General features: G+C 36.3%; 1 protein-coding gene across 18 annotated transcripts in view; it reads left to right on the forward strand.

Moving 5' to 3' along the window:
- LOC105490410 (ankyrin repeat domain 28) overlaps positions 1-21,708 on the forward strand; it is a 190,659-nt gene that overhangs the window by 133,736 nt on the left and 35,215 nt on the right. For all 18 annotated transcript variants that reach the window (XR_011619668.1, XR_003020022.2, XM_011755990.3 and 15 more), the window contains 7 exons: positions 2,913-3,125; positions 9,719-9,797; positions 10,745-10,859; positions 12,164-12,246; positions 13,101-13,164; positions 14,671-14,739; positions 16,345-16,485. Coding sequence is in view for 16 of the 18 variants with exons in the window: in XM_011755990.3 (XP_011754292.1) it covers positions 2,913-3,125; positions 9,719-9,797; positions 10,745-10,859; positions 12,164-12,246; positions 13,101-13,164; positions 14,671-14,739; positions 16,345-16,485 (764 nt within the window). In the remaining 2 variants the exon portion in view is untranslated. The remainder of the gene's footprint in view (positions 1-2,912; positions 3,126-9,718; positions 9,798-10,744; positions 10,860-12,163; positions 12,247-13,100; positions 13,165-14,670; positions 14,740-16,344; positions 16,486-21,708) is intronic.

Here is a 21,708-nt window from a genome sequence, read left to right on the forward strand (position 1 = left end):
GGTTATTGTTAGTCTTCTTTGCCTAGTCTGATATTCTCTTAAAATGATTGTAGCAGTTTACATTACAGAATATTGGCAAGAGCTGGGCAGGAAAACAAGAGGCTTTTTGCCCACCAAGTATAAGTATTCCTTACTATATAATTCCATTTGGTTAAAAGGGGATGCTGCTTTATTTGGATATATTTGATTGCTGAATTGAGGTAACTTAGAATACCTGTACAGCTTTTCACAAGCCATCCTTTAAACATAAGTACTTTACTCCCTCATTTGTTTATGTATTTATTTATTTATTTGAAACAGGGTCTCTGTCTCCTAGGCTGTAGTATAATGGCACAGTCACAGCTCACTGCAACCTTGAACTCTGGGCTCAAGTGATCCTCCCACCTAAGCCTCCTGAATAGCTAGAACTACAGGCTAATTTTTTTATTTTGTAGAGATGAGGTCTCGCTGTTACCCAGGCTGGTGTCTGACTCTTGACCTCAAGTGACCTTCCCGCCTTGGTCTCCCAAAGTGCTTGGATTACAGGCGTGAGCCACCGCGCCCAGCCCACTCAGCGTATTTATTCTTACTTCAGGTAGAGTTATGACAATGTCCTGATTCTTGAAAACACACATTTTGAAGAACTCATTGATTCTTTAAAACAGCAAATTGGAAGGTGTAGCATAAGGATCTGCTAAAGGCATACAGTTTAGATCAGCTACAAAAAACTAAGAAAAGCAGGTGATAGCCTGGTTGGACAAAGAATACATGACAGAACTGTAGGGCTAGATACGCTCTTAACTTATGGACCATGTGAAACACTTTGCCTGAAACAAGCTAATAAATACTGAAAGTGTGAGGATCACAAGAAGACTTTGCAAAAATCTCAACTCAATTCCTGTATCTCCGTTTCAGCAGAGTGAAATAATACCTTAAAAGATCCTTGACCTGGATAAATGAGGCAACTTTGTTTCTGATTACTGTTTCAAGTCCATTCTGGTGCAATTTTTAAAACTGACTTTATTGACAGTCAGTTACATTTGTAAACTCTGGTGACTATTTGTTCATCAAAATAAGTGGCCAGACTTACAGCCTTTTAGTAACATGTGGCCCCCAGTTGTGTGTTTTTTGGGTTTTTCTGTTTTTGTTTTTGTTTTTAGTTTCCTGGGGGATTACCACAAACTGGAGGGCTAATAGAAATTTAACTTCTCAAAGTTTTAGAGTATAGAAGTTCTAAATCAAGGTGTCAGCAAGGTTGGTTCCTTATGGAGGCTCTGAGGGAGAATCTTTTCCTTGTCTGTGTTCTTGTGAAAAAATCTAGATACTTTGATTAAAATTAAGTGTTCAAACTTTTTTTCTTCCTCTATTACCAGTGATCCCAGAAAAGAAAATGTTAATTAAAGCTGCATTATACCGGGGCCAACTACAAGATTAGAGTCCAGAGTCTCCACACAAGGCCACCCTTTACTTACGACCAGCTGTTCAGAGAGCTTTCAAAACCACTTTCGGGTTTGATAATTCACCAGAAAGTCTCACAAAATTCATTAAAAGCTTTATATTCACAGTTGTGGTTACTACAGGGACAAGATAGAAACTGAGATCAGCCAAAGGAAGAGACACATAGGGTAGAGTGCAGGATTATTGTAAAGGCAAAGTTTCCCTTAGCCCCTCCTCACAGAGTCAGGTCCCATTACTCTCCTTCCCTGGCATCAGTGTGTGGCAGTATGAATGAAGTATTTCCAACAAAGAATGCTCACTTGAGCTTCATTTTTGGTTTTTATTGGGGCTCCATTACATGGCTTGATTGGTTGTCCATGTGGTTGATTTCAGTCTCCAAATACATAATACCTGGTGACCCAAAGCTCCTACTCTAAATAGAGACTTTTTTATCAGATATGTCATAGATTACCTCCCTAAAGCCAAGGGCAAAGGACAGACCTCTCTGGGAGAGGTCAGATTCTTGACTACACAGTAATCATGTAAAATATTCCCTTATTTATTAGAAATGGAAAAACAAGGCTGGGCACGGTGGCTCACGCCTATGCCAGCACTTTGGGAGGCCAAGGTGGGTGATCATTTGAGGTCAGGAGTTCAAGACCAGCCTGGCCAACATAATGACACCCGGTCTCTACTAAAATACAAAAATTAGCTGGTTGGTAATGGTGCGTGCCTGTAATCCCAGCTACTCAGTAGGCTGAGGCAGGAGAATCGCTTGAGCCTGGGAGGCAGAGGTTTCGGTGAGCTGAGATCGTGCCACTCAACTCCAATCTGGACGACAGAGTGAGAGACCCTGTCTCAGAAAAAAAAAAAGAGAAAAGCAAAACCCATAATTACATGAATTGTTTCTCATTTTTGAGCATACTCTTTTGACTTGTGATAAAATACCTGTATATGACACTGGAAAATATTAAGAGCCCAAGTTTGTGGCAAAAAATGAATTAAATAAATAGAACATGCGATTCATTGTTTAAAAATCTTGATCTATACTTTATTACTAGGGTTAGCCTTTGTCACTGCAAAATGAAAAAGTTGAAAATATGCATGTTACTGAATATACCTCAGAATCTTCAGTTTGTGTTCATTTTTTATGATTATAATTAATTCTATAGTAAATCCTTTACCTAGAACGCCTTTCAAAATACATTAGTTTACATTTTCCTAAAATGCCTCTTTTGTATTATTCAGTTTTGTCATGAAGTAGACATTGTATATGTGAATTACATTCCCTGAATGTATAAAATCAATGTAATACCAAAATGCTTGTCAAAGGTTTATTATTTTACACCAAATTTAGAATTATAAGCCTCATCTCTGTATTTATCCTGTCTCCGTTTCTCACTTTAGTAATTTGATTGAAACCACAGGTTGCTAAAATAGCTCACAACATTAATAATTAGCAAAACTAACATTCACATTTTTTATCTTTCTGATAGATGAATGAACCAAATGCCTATGGAAATACACCTCTTCATGTAGCCTGCTATAATGGACAAGATGTTGTAGTGAATGAACTTATAGACTGTGGTGCTATTGTAAATCAAAAGAATGAAAAAGGATTTACTCCTTTGCACTTTGCTGCTGCATCAACACATGGAGCATTGTGTTTAGAGCTTCTAGTTGGCAATGGGGCTGATGTCAATATGAAGGTAAGGAACAAAATCATAATCTATACTTTAAGTATTTCATATGTCACTGTTAAAACAACATCAGTGGTGAATATCATTCAGCAATAAAAAGGAACTATTGATAAACTCAAGAACATGGCTAAATCTTTAAAATATTATGCTGAGTAAAAGGCTTACTCAAGAGTATATACATTCTTTCCATTTATGTAAGGTTCTAGAACCAATAAAATTCCATTTATATGGGGTTCCAGAATCTATAATTGAAAAAAATCAGAACAATTATTGCCATTGTGAGGAGGGATCAACTGGGAAAGGGGTATGAAGGGACTGTATGTGATGGTGGTAATGTTTTGTATTTTGGCAGGGGTTTATATTGTATAGATTTGTCAAAACTCATAAGGTAGTTCATTTGTATGCTTTCATAGCATATAAATTTTCTTTTAGAAGGAAAATTCTAAACAGATGTTTGACGCTATTAATGTTGTGTTTAGAGGTGACATGTATGATGTCTATCTAATTTTAAAAAGCATCAAATAATTGGGTGGATGGAAGGGCAGAAGAATCTACAATAAAAGGCATAGAGTAAAATACTAGTGGCACAATTTAGATGGTATGTATTTGGGTGTTCACTCTACAGGTCTTTTCAAATTTTATACAGTGTTGGGGGAAAAGAAATATCAGTGTTTTGCACATAAGGAATAGTTGCTTTTTGGTTTTTTTGTTATAATTACTTTCAAGAGTAGGCATTTGGATTTTAGAAATATGTGAAAAATCTGGACTGGCATAGTGGCTCCTCCCTGTAATCCCACCACTTTGGGAGGCTGGGGTAGGAGGATCACTTGAGCCTAGGAGTTCAGGACTAGCGTGGACAGCATAACCTGGCTCCACAAAAAAATAGAAAATGAGCCAGGCATGGTGGCTCATGCTTGTAGTCTCAGCTACTTGGGAGGTTGAAGTGGGAGGATCTCTTGAGCCTTGGAGGTCAAGTCTACAGTGAGCTGAGATCATGCTACTGCCCTCCAGCCTGGATTACAGAGTGAGACTCTGTTTCAAAAAATAAATAAAGGAATGAATGAAAATTTTGGCCGGATACAGTCTGGTTCACGCTTGTAATCCCAGTGTTTTAGGAGGCCAAGGCGAGAAGATCACTTGAGCAAGGCCAGCCTGGGCAACATAGCAAGACCTCCATCTCTACCAAAAAAAAATTAAAAATTATCCCGTAGTCCTAGGTACTCAGGAGGCTGAGGCTGGAGGATCTCTTGAGCCCAGAAGTTCAAAGTTACAGTGAGCTGTGATCACACCACTGTACTCTAGCCTGGGCGACAGGTGAGATCTTGCCTCAAATGAATGAAAATTCTAGAGCCACAATAAATATGCTTTCACTGTATAATTTTATAAGAGAGCACATGCAATCCAGATTTTGAGCATTGCTATTTTATAATATATAATCATCTTACTTAGATTTTCTAGAATTCTTTAGTTGTTTCTGTATTTATTTTATCAATTCATCCTTTGAGCACTTGCCAAACTGTATCTGGTGGTACGAAGAAAACCAGACACAAAATTGAACCATTTAGGATTAGTAAAAATACTTCTCAGAGCATTTTAATTACATCAGATTTTCAGAGCGTTTTATATGATTTTCAGAGCATTTTAATTACATCAGATTTTCTTACCTAACTTCAGTGAAGCCTTTAATGATGCCACGGGTCAATTCTGACAGCTGTAACAGCAACAAATCCATCTGTAATTAGGTCATTGCTTTAAATTGCCCTCTCTCAACTACAGGACAAAATGTATACATACTACACCCAAGGAAGAAAAGGCATGAGATGTCATAAAGTGCCCCAGTATGATTAGAGCGAAACCATCTTTTTAAAAGTTTTTAGGTCTCGGTTGAATCACCTAGTAACATTTTTTATAGTTTAGGTAATTACTAGAAAGTTTATTTATTACAAGTTTGAACTGCTTATTTTAATTTGAAGAATTCCAGCACTTTGGATAGTTAGGGCCCAGAAAAATATCTAAACCCTTGTGAGGAGAAAAATTAGTTTTTTCCTCAAAGGGGCAGTAATGTTTCTTTAATGAAAGGCTATTTCAAAAATAAAAAATTTGGAATTATCTTAACATTTTCTTTTTTTTTTTTTTTTTTTTGAGACGGAGTCTCGCTCTGTCGCCCAGGCTGGAGTGCAGTGGCTGGATGGATCTCAGCTCACTGCAAGCTCCGCCTCCCAGGTTCACGCCATTCTCCTGCCTCAGCCTCCTGAGTAGTTGGGACTACAGGCGCCCACCACCTCGCCTGGCTAGTTTTTTGTATTTTTTTAGTAGAGACGGGGTTTCACCATGTTAGCCAGGATGGTCTCGATCTTCTGACCTCGTGATCCGCCCGTCTCGGCCTCCCAAAGTGCTGGGATTACAGGCTTGAGCCACCGCGCCCGGCCTATGTTAACATTTTCAAAAGCAAACGTCACAACCAAGTTTTCTCAGTCTCTGTGAGACCTGTTTATGATAGTGAATGTAGGTAAAATCATCTTTGTATGTTAGTATTATGGAAATTATGGAACTTTACCGGTGTCATCAGCTACTATGCATATTTTGGTTCACATGATGCTGTCTTTAAAGGGTAGAGATTGGTCTTTATGCACTGCCATTTTGGCATGAATATTTATTAGAATTTGATGATAATGAATCACTTGATTCTGTTAGTGTCTACATAGGTGACTATAGTACCTGTGATTGTTTTTAAGTCTGTATTTTCTTTTGAAATGTAGAATTGAGAATCAGTCCTGTAACAGGCCCACTTAGAGTAAAATGCTGAAACCAGTGGTCCTATTTGAAGTTACCTCCTTAATAATTTAGAAAACTCAGTGGTGAATTTCATATATGACAAGTGAATTTTTTAACAAAGGGATTAAGATATATAAGTAGATTGGAAAGCAACAACAGCCTGTGATGTTGGTTTCAAAACAGATGTCACAAAAGTTGTCTTAACTTCACCTAAGGGTGTATGACATCTCATTTATATGCAATTGTCCAATTGTTTTATTGCCACAATCTGTTGAAACACGTTTCCAATGTTGATTTCTCAGGTCCCTTCCCGCTTTTACACACAATATGTTGGTAGCTGTGAGTTTTCAACCAGCAAGAATATATTTCATTCCTGACACCTGTATTTTTTATATTTGTAAAATCAGTGTTACTAAGTTATTGATTGACTGTGGGGACACTTGACACTTGCCCTTTATTATAAAAATTTGATTTGCTAACCCTCATATTCTTAACCACATTCTCTCTTTTTTCCTGCTTAATCTTTTCCTCCCACTACATTCTCTATTTTGTTGTTTCTGACTTTGATCCAGTTATAGATGACTAGAAATTGGAATGTGACTTTAAGTTTGTAGTAACTCAGTTTCTAAGGTTTTAAATTCATTTTCCTACAAAGTAGTAGAGGTAAAATAAATCAGGTTTATAAAGCAGCATAGGTGTGTTTTTTAGAACTGCTTGACATGAGCCTTACTGCACTGATTGTTTTATTTATATGCACATGTTTTCCCACCCACATTGTTGTTCTTTAAGAATAGATTTTGGTCAGCTGAGCAAAATGCACCAAATGCTTGTTTTGAAGTTTAAACCTAAAAACATACTGTGAAATGTTTGGCTTGTAGTTACTGTTTTTGGATGCCTGTGAGATTAATCATTAGGATTTTTGTAGATCTAATTTTTGGTTTTTGTTATTTTTCTTTCTTTCTGTCTTTCTTTTTCTTAATACTCCTAGCTTTCTGCTAAAATGATTTGAGGTGATTAAAAAAAAGAAAACTCTACGATGTTTCTCCAATTCAGAGAGAAATAACTGTGCCTTCTCCCCTCCTAACATGTCTTATGGCAAACTTTTTAGTTGGTAATCCAAATCTTTTTCCTTTGTATACTTAGAATAGGTTTTATGAACAGAATGTAGAAAGTAAAAATGTTGATCCAGTGTCACCTATAGGCTTATAATAAAGGATTCTAACCAGGCCCAATTATGTGTGCCTTTAGTCCCAGCTACCCTCAGAAGGCTGAGGTGAGGGAATCGCTTGAGCCAGGTGTTCAAGTCTAGTCTGGGCAATATAGCAAGCCTTGTCTCTAAAACAAAAAAATAAATAAAGGACTCATCACTTATTAGCTATGAGACCTAGTAAAATCACTTAACCCTGGGGCCTGTATTTCCTCATCTGTAAAACAAGATTAATGGTATCAATCTCATAGGGTTGTGAGGATTAAATGACATATATGAAGTGGATTTGGTTTTGATTTTTTAGGAGGAAGGGAGGTGGGGAGACAATCTCACTCTTGACCAGCCTAGAGTGCAGTGGCACCGTCAGAGCTCATTGCAGCGTCAAACTCCCGAGTTCAAGCAGTCCTCCCGCTTTGGCCTCCCCAAGTGCTGGAATTATAGATATGAGCCACTGTACCTGACCATGTGAAGTGTCTTAAAACTGTGCCTGAAACGTGCTATATATATAAATGTTAATTATAATTTTATCTTCCAGATTTCATCATTATGTTAATCAAATTTTTATTACAAGTTTTTGTTTTGTTTTGAGTCGTGGGGGTTTCTGTTTTGTTTTGTTTTCCCCTTTTTTTTGTTATCCTTCTAATCAATGGAATCTATGTTTTTTCTTATGTCTGTAAAAATTGGCTATAGCTGGCCAGGCATGGTGGCTCACACCTGTAAACCCAGCACTTTGGGAAGCCAAAGCCAGAGAATCACATGAGCCCAAGAGTTCAAAACCAGCCGGGGCAACTTAGACACCATCTCTACAAAAAATAAATTAGTCAGGTGTAATGTTACGTGCCAGTAGTCCCAGCTACTCCAGAGGCTGTTGCTAGAAGATCACTTGAACCCTAGAGTTCGAGGTTGCAGTGAACTATGATTACACAACTGCATTCTAGCCTGGCTGACAGACCAAGACCCCCATCTCTGTAAGGAAAAAAAAAAAAAAGGCCAGGCGCGGTGGCTCACGCCTGTAATCCCAGCACTTTGGGAGGCCAAGGCAGGTGGATTACTTGAGATCTTGAGTTCAAGACAAGCCTGCCCAACATGGTGAAACCCCATCTCTACTAAAATACAGAAATAAGCTGGGCATGGTGGCGCACGCCTGTGATCCCAGCTACTCGGGAGGCTGAGGCAGGAGAATCACTTGAACCCAGGAGGCAGAGTTTGCAGTGAGCTGACATCCCACTGCACTCCAGCCTGGGCAACAGAGCAAGTCTCAAAAAAAAAAAAAGAAAAAAAGGGCTGTAGCTAAAATATTAACAATAAAAATTAGGATATATCCTATCTGGAACATTTTGGAAAGACAGAATCCTTTTTGCCAAGATGCTTTTTTGCCCCCCCCTTTTTTTTTTCTGGTTGAATGAATAACAACTAGTACATTAAAAAATAATGATAAAACAAATATATCCTGAGAAGCACTGATATGCTTCTGAGTGTTTTACAAAGATTATTGTATTTACTCTGTACAGTAGACCAATGAGATGTAGATGGTATTATCCTCATTTTCAGTTGAGGAAGTGAAGGCACAAAGAAGTTAGGCAACTTGTCCAAAATCTTGCTTGTGGTAAGTAGGAGATCTGGGATTCACGCTTAGGTTATTCTGACTCCAGAACCTGTGCATGCATGCATCCTCTCTCCTCTTTTCCTTCCTTTCTCATACTGCCTCCAAAAGATTAGAACTTCTCTAAAATTGCTTGCCAATCGGATGGCTTGTTTACTTGAAAAATTCATATTATGGAATCAAACACTTAAGTAGATACTTAGGATGTTCTAATTATTATTATAATGACATGAGGATTTTTAATATCTGCATTGTACTGTGTTAGCATAAACTTAGGATACTTGTGACATTTCCATTTTAGTACCTACACAGAAGGCATACTGAATGTTGCTGTGAGTTTAGGAAGGTGCTAAGTAGTTTTTCTTTTGCATTGGTAACATGTACGTTTTGGTTAACTAAAATATTTTAGAAAAGAAAAGACACCACCTAATCAGAAGAAAAGATAACCTAACTCAGGGATTGTTTTTCTTCATATTTGGAACTCCTTTAGAACTTCTACATGAAATATATATGTGTGCAGTCAGTCTGAGTTATTATTTTAAGTGATTTGAGAAAATATCTAGTACATATAACTGTAAACAAATATATGAAGTTTTTTAATTATAGTGGCTGAAATTATTTGTATTTATTTTTTTTAATGTATCCACACAAAATTCACAAAGTTAATTCTGATACTCACTTTTACTTGGTCAAGGAGGGATTCAGAATTTCTTAGAATGGAAATATTGGAGCAATGTGAAATATTGAATCTGAAACTTGGGAGACACATCCTTACTGTCCCACTCCCAATTTTTATAAGCTGTAAGCATGGAATTTTTGTATATTTGTGTTTTATGATACACATGCTAAAAAAATTAATTCCTAATTTTAAACAGCTGTTTTACCTCCATAGGCCTCAGTTAAACTTAATTCTTGTATAATAGTTATAAAATAAAGATGCAAGAGAGTATTCAAAGTAAAACTAAGGATTACATATTATGGATATAGTAGAGTGAGTAATTTTTTTTTTTCCCCCAGAGTAAAGATGGGAAAACCCCACTACACATGACTGCTCTCCACGGTAGATTCTCCCGATCACAAACCATTATCCAGAGTGGTAAAAAGTATTTCTGGTTTTTTTTTTGTTTTGTTTTTTGTTTTTTGTTTTTTTTTCTTAAATGTAGTAAAAACATCCACCAAATGAATGGTATTGAGAAATTGTCATCACAGTTTGTGTATTTTTAATATATGACTTCAGAGCTCATGAAAATAAAATATTAAAGAGTATAAAATACCATGTAGCTGTATCTTTCGTACTTTTGGTTTTTTGTTTTGGTCCCTGAATTATTTTATTTCTTCAGCAGTTAGTATTAGCTTTTTTCAGTATTGCTAAATAGAAAATTACTTTCTACCGTAATTTGTATTATATATTAATGTGTGTACTCTGTATATACATTATACATTTATCATTTTCCCCTGTTCAGTATCTGTGACTGTTTTCAGGATTTTAATTTCCTGAGGTTGTATTCTTTTGTGTTTAAATTAATATCAGGCAAGCTAAACTTTTAAATCAAAAGAACTTTTAGTTATATTACTTTAAATCAGTGTTTTCCAAGGCATATTCCAAGAAACTTATCCTCAAGATAGTAGGTGCTATGGTTTTGCAGGGGAAAAGTTGAAATAGGTTCATGATCCAATACTTTTTGAAGCATTGCATGTAGTCTTGATGACAAAGAGTATGCACATTAAAGCTCTGAAGTATTGCTCTAAAGAAACGTGTTTAATTTTGTTTTAATACAGCAGTTTCCAGACTTACTGGACCTTAGAACCCTCTTGTCAATTTAAAAATCTACTGAAATCTTATGCTTCATTCACACAATTGCTTTAAGTATAAAAGCTGTAAATCCATTGCCTGGCCCGATAAATGAGCTATGAATGAAATCTATTTAAAATTGCTATGTCTATTAGTTTGTATGTGAACAGCATTTTTTATTACTTTTCATGTAGTAGATTTGATTTGATCTTTATATGGTCCAGTATCTGACAGTAAGTCCTGTATTGCAGGAGCTGTAATCGACTGTGAGGATAAGAATGGAAATACTCCTCTGCACATAGCTGCACGGTATGGCCATGAGCTGCTGATCAACACTCTTATTACAAGTGGTGCTGACACGGCAAAGTAAGTACTTACTGAGGTGTTGATAACTGACACAGGCAAGCATAAAGGGAAGTGAACTGCAGTTTTCTGGATATTTTAGGTGGAAATGTGGATTTTATCCTCAATCTTATATTAATTTCTTGAACTTTCTTTTGTATTGACAAAGTGGTAGGTTAAAATGTTTAAATACAATTTTATTTGGTAAGCCAGTGTATTTTTATGTATCTTACTCCAGTTCTTTCTCACTTTGAGTAATAATGCAGTTTTGATCAGAGCTGTTAATTTTTGTGATCTCTTTATTTTTAAGCTAGACGTACTTAAAAGTCCCGGAAAGCTGTATGTGCCAAATGCTTTTTTTTCATCCAAATACTATCTGTGGATAATAGTTTTCAGGCTGTGCTGTGCCAAGTTCAGGGATTCCTTGGAATCCTACAAAGGATTTCTTACCTCCACCCCCATTTTGGTCAGAACAGTTTACTTGTATTTATTTTATATATAAAAGTACCCATTGTAATAATTTGTTTGAAAGATGAGTCCTCCTGTTAATGCTCTGCAAGAAACACCATACTTAAATTTATGTTTATCATTCTTTGTATCACATTTACATGTGTTCATTAACAAATTGTAAATCTTTTTTACTTTCTGTAATGGTGTGGTACTGCACCTATCTGTTTTGTAACTTTTTCCAAAAAAATTACGTGAGCTTGTTGATTTAGCCATCTAAATACAAATTAGGGCCTTTTTCCACATCTGTACGAGTTGCTCTAGTTCATTTTTTTAATAGAATTATCAGATAAAGATTTCACAGTATATTCATTCTCTTTATTTGTAGATACAAGTTGCTTACAGTTTTTCACTATTACAGAATTACTGCAATAAATATTCTTGAACATATTGCATTATGGAAATGTTTCAATGGTGGGGTGACAGGGTAGTGAATTTTACTCTCTAAGCAAATGTCTAGATACATTTTTGGTTGTCACAATTTGGGGAGGAAGGTGTTAGTGTTAATGACATCCATTGGGTAGAGCCCAGGGATGCTGCTGAACAGCCTATAAGCCTGCATGCACAGAATGACTTCTCACGTTTCCGCAGCAAAGTCCATAATGACAGTAGTGCTGAAGGTGGAAAACCCGACTTTTGGAGAGAAATAGCTGGGTAATAAGTTATGCCTACCGTCAACCTTTAGCCAAATTACTCTCCATAGTGTTAGACATTTTGACTCTTAGTTACCTTTCACTTAAGTGGTCTTTTCGTAATGTATTTAACTGTTTGTATTTTTCTTGTATTAAAATGAAGACACTGTCCTGTTCTATTAACTTTAGGCGTGGCATACATGGAATGTTCCCCCTCCATTTGGCAGCCTTAAGCGGCTTTTCAGATTGCTGCAGAAAACTTCTTTCTTCAGGTAAGGGCAACCTTTGCAGACTTTTGTATGTCTCCTCAAACCCCTCAAAATTCTAAGACAGTCTCTTTATCCTTCTTTTTAAAAATTACATGCAGATGGGTCCAGTATGGATAATTTAATAACCCCTTTTAGAAGATGTTGGGTTCAGGCCTGGCATGGTGGCTCATGCCTGTAATCCCAGCACTTTGGGAGGCCGAGGCAGGTAGATCACTTGAGGTCAGGAGTTCAAGACCAGCCTGGCCAACATGGTGAAAGCCCATCTTTACTAAAAAAAAAAAAAATACGAAAATTAGCTGGGCATGGTGGCGAGCACCTGTAATCCCAGATACTTGGGAGGCTGAGGCAGGAGTCGCTTGAACCCAGGAGGCAGAGGTTGCAGTAAGCCAAGATTGCGCCACTGCACACCAGCCTACGAGACAGAGTGAGACTCTGTCTCAAAAAAAATACAAAAAAACCTCTTCATCCCCTGTTAAAGAAAGACCATTAGCAGTTAATCTCCATTTCTTTTTTCCCTCAGCCCTAGGCAACCACTAATCTACTTTCCATGTCTATAAAATTTGCCTGTTCTGAACAGTTCCTATAAATTGACTCACCTGACATGTGATCTGTGACTGGCTTGTTTCACTTAATATAATGTTCTCAAGGGTTATTCATGTATCAGTATCAGTACTTTATTTCTTTTTATTGCTAAATAATACTCCATTGTATCCTATTGCTTTTAAACAGGCACCCTGGCACTTTAGAACCCATAGTTTGGGATTGGAGGGGAGGATGTGATTCTTGACATTTCATGACATAATTCTTTAGTGTAAAATAATATGTCTGTTATAAATAAGATGTATTCATTCTTGTAGGATTTGATATAGATACCCCAGATGATTTTGGCAGGACTTGTCTACATGCAGCTGCAGCTGGAGGGTATGTTAATAGTATTTTTATTTCTTTAAGAAAAAGATAGCTGATCTTGGCAGGTTTTCTCTTTATCTTTGGTTCCTCTTGTATTAATTCTGGGCTACCAGAAAATAGAAAACAAAACAGGAGTTGTTTGTGAAAAAAGGTCCAGGGTGGCAGAATACTTTTTTTCATCTTATTCCAGCCAAGTTGTAGGTTATGAGTGAGAGAGAGAATAAACCTACAAAAGGAAATACTGCCTTCTATAAAAGAACATAATTCCTGGATAAGTGAAAAAATCTAATAAAATTGTTTCTTTAAAAAGTATATTCTCAAATGAGAACATCAAAATACTGGGAATATTCTGAATAAACAAGTACTCTTTAAGTAGATTTGTTTTAAATTTTTTTTTTTTTTTTTTTTTTTTTCCCGGAAAAAAATGTTCATTTTGTGCTGTGTCTTACCTCTACTAGGAAGAGGAAAGTTTGAGATTGGAAGATTTTGGACTAAGTTTTTAAATAGTACCACCAGGGAAAATTAGGCAGTTGGTTCAAATGAGCAACAAACTTCAGCTAAAACTCATGGTCTCTGGAACATTCTTCTTATCTAATGCTTCTGATAATTTAGATCTGTGATAAGCCATTTAATTCATGATTTCTCAAAAGGACATTTTGCAAAAACTTTATTTTCAGTGATAATTCCTTAAAATTTTTCAGTGATTTCAGAGGACAAGTACGTTGAACCGAGAGTACACCAGCGCAGTCTAAGTTGTAGAGATGGATTGTGAGCATGTGACTGGTTTCCTTGTTCTTCCAAGGTCACCAGAGAACCTTCCAGTTAAAACCTATCTTCCTTGTAACTTGCCTGGAGAGAGAGGGACAACAGACTTCAGTGTCTGATTGCTTGGCAGTTACAGTTTTCATTGTAACATAGTAATTTGATGTTGAGGTTTATACAATTAAATTATAGAAATACTTAAGTTATATCTTTTCCTCCAATATTAACTAAAGATATATATAGGTAAGCAGTCATAGTATAGGAAAAGATCAGGGAAAGCCTACCGGACTCATGCAGTGGCTCACAGCTGTAAGCTTAACTACTCAGGAGGCTGAGGCTTGGAGGATCGCTTATGTCCAGGAGTTGAAGGCTGCTGTTAGCTATGATTGCACCTCTGGACTCTAGCCTGAACTATAGAGTGAGGCTCTGTCTCAAGGGAAAAAAAAAAAAAAAGCCTATAAGCATATTGTTTCCTAAAGCCTCCTCAGAGTCTCTTTTGCAAATGTGATCTTCCTTTTAAACAGTGACAACATGAATCATGTGTTATTTCCTCAGTGTGCCAGTATGTAAGTATATAGCTTTCTAAATTCTAGATAAGATGAATTTTAATGTTTTATTCTTCATAGAATGTAAATCATGTCATTTTTGTCACATTTATCTTCATATAAAAACATACTTTCATGCTTCTTTAAACCTAACAATTTCATTATAAAATCACTGTCAATTAAGTTTTCTAACTGTGTTTTCTCTCAATAGGAATTTGGAGTGCCTAAACCTTCTGCTGAATACTGGTGCAGACTTTAATAAAAAGGACAAATTTGGGAGGTAGGGTATGATATAGTTTCTTTATGGAGCCTATTTTTACTTAATAACTTGATTGACCTTCTAACTGGCTTCTGAAAATAAACTGAACAATTTAGCATCTTGTACATTGTGATCATGATTCATTGAGAGTCCCAGCTAAAGTCAATAACTTCCAAATACTCGTTTTCACCCACAGTTTTCTTCTTGAGTCCCTACCACAGCCCTAGCCTACCAACCACAGCCTTGGCCTTATAAATGCCTCTATATTTGATATCACTCCTCTCCGTCCAATAATTATGGCTATGGAAATGTAAAGCCCCATAGAACTTGTTTTTTCAAGAAACTCACAATACCTAGAAAATGATACAGTTCTCCTTTCTTCAAGTCGTTTCTTTGTGAGGGATTCTACTGCCCATATCTTGTTCCAGAGCAGTAGTAAGAGGGAGGAAATAGGTTATAAATATATACGTGTAATTTTTCTTTCTCCTTTTCTATATAAATCTCACACACACGTATATCCACACATCCCACTAAGTATTTCACAACAGGAAGGCAGCTGTGAAATGACAGTCTTTGTAGTCATTCAGCAGGCCTCATTGTTAAGAATTTGTGGTAGCAGTATTTCAAACTACTGTTAAGTTACTTAGAGTAGGAATTGACACAGAGTTCATTAGATCCGTACAGGAAAGAATTGAAGGCAGCTGGAATTGGTTTGAAAGAGATGACAGTATAAGCAAAACTATGTGGGTCAACAGTTTGAGAATTATACATAGCAAGGTGTATGAGAGGGAAGGGTGTATGTCAGAAGAAAATGTGTGAATGTATGTCAATGCATGTGATAGAACCAGTGCAGAAGAGAAGTAAAAAGAACTATGCATGGTAGGAAATCAGAAATGAATAGAAGAAAATAAAAACTATTTGACACCATAATTACTTTGAAGAACAGACTGCTCTCATAAGCCTCCTAATGGAAAGAATTAATGACCCACAAAAATTAAAAAATCACTTTGTTTGGCTTTGGAATGCAATATTTTTATAGCTAATTTGCTTTTATAATTATACTTTAATCCAGTTTATATTAATGTTTAGTACTTCAGGCATTCTATACTACAAATAACAGAGAAGGCTTCTGAAAAATATTTTGAGTTTAGAGGGTTGAAAGTAATTCAGGGTTAATTGTGTTTTTTGGGATGTTTCTTCTATTTTTTCTCTTACCCTTTGTTCCTCTTCTAGACATGAATAGAAATTGCTACCTCTGTACTGTGGAAGGGAAATTTTTATTAACGTAGGGGAAACTTTCTTAAAATGAAAGTTTTCACATTTCTGAGCAGAATACGAAGGTTATTTGAAAGTCACTCAAAGGACTGGGGGTGGGATTGCTGCTACTGCCTGGAGGCAATGAAATAACTGCATTTTCATCTTATTTCATATACTTAAAGTTTCTCTGCCACCTTGCTTTCTTCTTCTAGCTTTATGTCCAGCCCTCCACAAGACTTAGTATATGGCAGTCTAAGTCTCACTGTAAATACAGTATTTGTAACTGGGAGGAGTAAGAGTCAGCTATGCTCTTGTTTACTAGTTATGTCTCTTGCTTTTATCTTCCTTGTATTAACTTGGGCACAAAAGATCTCCACTGCACTACGCTGCTGCCAACTGTAATTACCAGTGCCTGTTTGCTCTTGTGGGATCAGGAGCAAGTGTGAATGACCTTGATGAAAGAGGCTGCACACCCCTGCACTATGCAGCTACATCAGACACAGATGGCAAGTAAGTACCATATGAGTGAGAGTGGAGGATCAGTTATTTCTATAAACTGGCATCTTCCGCAGGGATGTTTTTGTTGCAAATTTGTATTTCCTCTTTGTATTTTTTGTTGATTATCTTTGCCCTAAGTCTATTTTGGGAAATAAATTGGTTTCATAGTTATTGCTAAATCATAGTTATTACTACCTATTCTCAGCACCAGCCTTACTAGCTGATCTGGTGGAAGAAAGACAAAGGTCCCTTTTTGTCCTGCCTGCCAAAAGAGCATCTTAATATCACTTTTATGTTTTTTTCCACCTGACTTCTCAGAGGCTACAGCCATGAATATATCATGGGGAAAGGGAGAGAGGAGGTATATGAGTAATGTCATCAGAAGATTGGGTAGACATTGGAATACAGGTATCCTTCAGAGGTAGACAGTTCAGGTTTGCAAGGAACCCTTGTAAATTGGTGTCCAAAAGGTAGTAATTGAACTGGCAGAATCTGGCACGTAGTAGGTACTACATGTTGCTTAAATAAGTAAATTAGATGACAGAATAAGTAAATGTTGGCCAAGAATGAATAAGTGAAAACAAGAATAAAAGATGCATAAACTGTTCCATAAGTATAATATTCACCTGAAGTTACCAGACCTATTTGTAATATCTTGATACATTTTTTTTTTTTTTTTTTTCGTGGAAGAAAATAAACTCGTTGAAAACAGAAAAGATTTTCAGTGTCTGGTAATTCCCCATGGTGTGGGTCAGTGAAAAGTAAAAATAAGTAATGGTTTCTGGGGAAAGATGTTATAAAATGTAGTTCATATAACATAGAATTATTCAGTTTTTAACGTTTACTTTTTACCCTCAAAATAAGAAGCATAATTCGATTCTTCACAAATGTTAATTTAGTATAAACTCTTTAATTTCAAAACAGTTTTTATAAGTAACTTTTTTTGTGTTGGATTGTGGCTAAAATTCTAGGGATTTTTTTTTGTTTTTGTGGGGTTTTTTGTTGTTTTTTGCTTCGTTTGTTTTTTGTTTGTTTGTTTGTTGAGATGGAATCTCGCTTTGTCACCTGGGCTGGAATGCAGTGGTGCAATCAGAGCTCAGTGCAACTTCCACCTTCCAGGTTCAAGCAATTCTCCTGCCTCAGCCTCCCAACTAGCTGGGACTACAGGTGCCCACCACTATGCCTGGCTAATTTTTGTATTTTTAGTAGAGACTGATTCACTATGTTGGCCAGGCTGGTGTCAGACTTCTGACCTCAAGTGATCCACCCACCTTGGCCTTCCAAAAAGCTGGGATTACAGGAGTGAGCCACTGTGCCCAGTCTAAAATTCTAATCTTAAAGGCAATGGTAATGTGTACTTTATTTGCAAGAATATAAAGTATGTTTTTAGATAGGAACTATTTAAATAAAATCTATGATAAAGACTATAAATTAGAAAATTCTTTGGTAAACTTGGAAAAGTAGATTATCCCTAATTTATCAGTTTTATAATTTCATGGTTTGATGTGTAGATTTGCTTAAATTAAGTTATACCTTTTATCACCATCTGTAGTCCTTTACCACTACTTTCACAGACTGGATATTGGGTGCAGCTCATTATGATCAAGATTCCACTGAGAGATTGTGTCCCACATTCCTTCCCCCCAAAAAAGATTACACTTTGACCCTTCTGCCCTTAGACAAATGCACTAAACCTGGATACACACACACACAAAACCACAAAGGAATAACATATAATTCAACCCATAGTGTTGGAGATTTGTGGTTTCATTGTAAGCCAATCTACTTTTCCTATAGAAGGGTACTAGTACTAAAATCACTAGTTTTCTCACTGAATATAAACTGTTTTGAGCAAGTAGACAGTGACTTTTATTATTTAAATATTTAATCCTCAGTATGTACACTAAACAGCGTGATACACTGGAAAGAACGTGAGCCTTGGGATCAGAAAGACCCAATTTAAATCTTGGAGTCTCCGTACTGTGTACCCATTTGAGCATGAGCAAGTAATTGCTAAGCCAAAATATTCTTTATTCGTAAAAGGAAAATGAAACCTCCCTGTTAGAGTTGCTGGGAAAACTAAAAGAGACTGCATAATCTAACACTGTTAATGGGAGCCTCTGTTTCCTATGTTTATTAACTATCAAAATCCCAGAGAGCCTGTCGAATGTCGTCATTTATTGATTCAATGATTTGTTCTGTGGGAGTCTTGTGGAAAATATAAGCCACAGTAATTTTTCTGGGATACCAGAGACATCCTTTTAATAAGTGATTGTTTTGGAGGCTTAAACAGTGGCATTAAAGGATTTATTTTTTCTTAAATTGTAAGAAATGTTTTTCTTAAATTGGGTACAATTTTACCTAGTTGTAATTGTATTCCCAGGAATAGCTTGAGTAATAAGAGTATCAGCCATAATTCATTCATTTTGCCAAAGCAAGAATGAAATATTTTCTAAAAGAAGAGACAGATTCCTCAGAGCTTCTAATTGCTATTGTTCAGTAATGTACTTTTTCTTACTTGTTTTTTTAAATGCTTGGTTTTTTGTTTGTTCTTTTTTTTTTTTTTTTTTTTTTTTTTTTTTAGCTAATCCCCTGTCAGCATCACAGTTTCTAATTTAAAGCTCCCCAGGAAAAGTTGTTGTTTATACTTTGGAATTTTTAACAATCTGACATTGGTTTTCTGCTGTTTAGGACCAACATACAGTAATTACAATTCTGCTCTGCCTTATATCCCTTCATCTTCACTTTGAGTAAATAATTGGAAAAATACATGAAATCTTCCCTGACTCATTCTAGTCATTCTGCTAGTCACCCCGATTGTCCTGATGCCTGCGTTCTTGGTAGATAGTCATTCAGCAAGTCCTCTGAAGTGTCTTTATTTTACATCATGTAAGAATCCAGCAAACAAATACATGGCTACTATCACAATAAACATATTAAATATGTGAAATATTAATAAATGTATTTGCCTGTTGCAAAGACATATAGTGTTGTCTTTGAGCAGGATGCCATGTGGGTCTTCTCCACACCTGTGTGTAGTAGGTATATAAGAGAAGGGAAGCTGGAGGGCTGTTTTTCCTGATTATAAGGAAGAAATTCCCCTCATACTGAGATAATCACCGTCAACAGTTGTATTGCTGTATGTGTATGTAGATCATTTTTTGTTCCTCACAGCCTTAATCAAAGTCGAAGCCCTGGTATATGTTATAAAGTCTTTTCTATATCATATATAGTTTTAAAAAATATTTTATGGGTTATCTCTAGCCTGCACCTTGTAACTCTTCCATCCTCTATCCATTACCCAGTTCTAAAACCTCTTCCACATTTTAGATATTTGTTTCAGCAACATCGTAACTTCGCAGTAACAATTCTCATAGTCTGTTTGGACTGCTATAACAAAATACCAAAAACTGGGTGGCTTGTAAACAACAGAAATTTTATTTCTCACAGTTATGGAAGCTGAGAAGTCAAGAATATCAAGGCACTGGCAGATTCAGTGTCTGGAGAAGACCCACTTCCTCTTTGAGGGCATATTCTTGCCATATCCTCACATGGTAGGAGTGAAAGAGCTCTTTTGGGCCTTTTTTGTAAGGACACTAATCCCATTCATGAGGGAGGGCTCTGCCCTCTTGACCTAATCACCCCCTAAAGGCCCCACCTCCTAATAACATCACCTTGAGGTTGGAATTTCACCGTGTGAGTGGGTGTGGGGAGACACAAACATTTAGACCACAGTAACACTCTTAGGAAATGGGGCTATATTTTTACTTCTAATGGCAATTAATTTTTGTCTGTTTTCAAACTTCATAAAAATGGGATCATGCATTTTTTTGTGTGTAGAGGTTTTGTAATGCTGAGATTTATTCCTATGTTTCTGATATTTTTTATTACCAAAATCAATCTTTAAATTTTTTTTGTGTTGATATATAGAAGATATATTTGCCTTTTGTATGTGACTTACATTCAACAACTTTGTTAAGCTTATTTTGTATATGTATGTAAGAGCAATGTTTGATACTAGCTCTGCCTTTTACTATGGTACCTTCGCAAATTACTTAACCTCTCTGTGCCTATTTCATCTGTGAAATGGAGATAATAGTCTAAACTCAGTCACGACTATGTAGAGTTTAAAGTGGTTTAGTATACATTAATTGCTTGGAGCAGTTCTGACACATCCTAATCTTCCTATAAAGGTTAGTTGTATTTTTTAAAACTGATTTTTTGGGCCAGGGTGGGGTTGTGGGTGGTGGTAAGAACTATTGTATGCCATGGGAAGAGTAGAGAGGAAGGAGGGCCTCTGGGAGTGACAATACCACATCTGTTTTCCTGGCTGAGTGGTCCTTACCCAGGGCTCTGACCAGCCATGGGACACATGAACTTGAATCAGTCTGAACTTGCATTAGAAAAGTGGTAGAGTTCATTAGTGGTAGGGTAAGAGTAGGATAAATTTAAATAATTTGAAATGCATTCTGATTTTAACCTTTGTGGTTAGTGGGGATGAAGATACTTAATTTGCCTAACAATGAGGAAAAATTATAACAATATTGTTTAGCCTTAAGTATTTTTTCAGATTTTGTGTATATATTTTATTTCAGAGGACAGATTATAGAGAATCTTCATTTCTTAATTGTCTGGGTTTTATAAAATGAGCATGTGTTAATGTACAAGCAGAAAAAAGAGTAGACAGACTCTCCTGCCCCCATCCTCTAATGAAGTCCACATTTTCAAGATCAAGTAATTTTGTGATTCAGTATTTTATAAGCACCTAGTTAACTTATAACTGTAACTGATTAACCGCTGTTCCAAAAGTTTGTGGGAACGTAGAACAATGGATAAAGAGAAGACCTGAGGTGGTTTAGTCCTTGGTTTGCCATATTCTAGCCAAAAGGATTTGGGAAAAGTCAAAATTTAACTTAATGTCAGTAATCTTTTTCATTTGTTAGAGATAATGCTTACCCAGAGTAATTGTGAAAATTTATATTGTTTAGCAAAATCTGAAAGGTATGCCAGTAGAAGAAATTATATTAGAATAAGTCTTGTATTCAGGTCTTAGTAAGGGAGAACCATTTCTGTTTTATCACCAACATCTAGAGAACTTGATTAAATTTTTTTTTAATGCCCTTGGGTAAAATGTTTTTGCCTGTAAAGTATTCCTACAGACTTGCAGGCTTTTTCTACATCCCAGTGAGCACTGTCCTCTGAATTGGGCACCAATGAAGGCTTTGTACAAACAGA

This window comes from Macaca nemestrina, chromosome 2, assembly GCF_043159975.1.
Source record: "Macaca nemestrina isolate mMacNem1 chromosome 2, mMacNem.hap1, whole genome shotgun sequence".
Taxonomy (NCBI): Eukaryota; Metazoa; Chordata; class Mammalia; order Primates; family Cercopithecidae; genus Macaca; species Macaca nemestrina.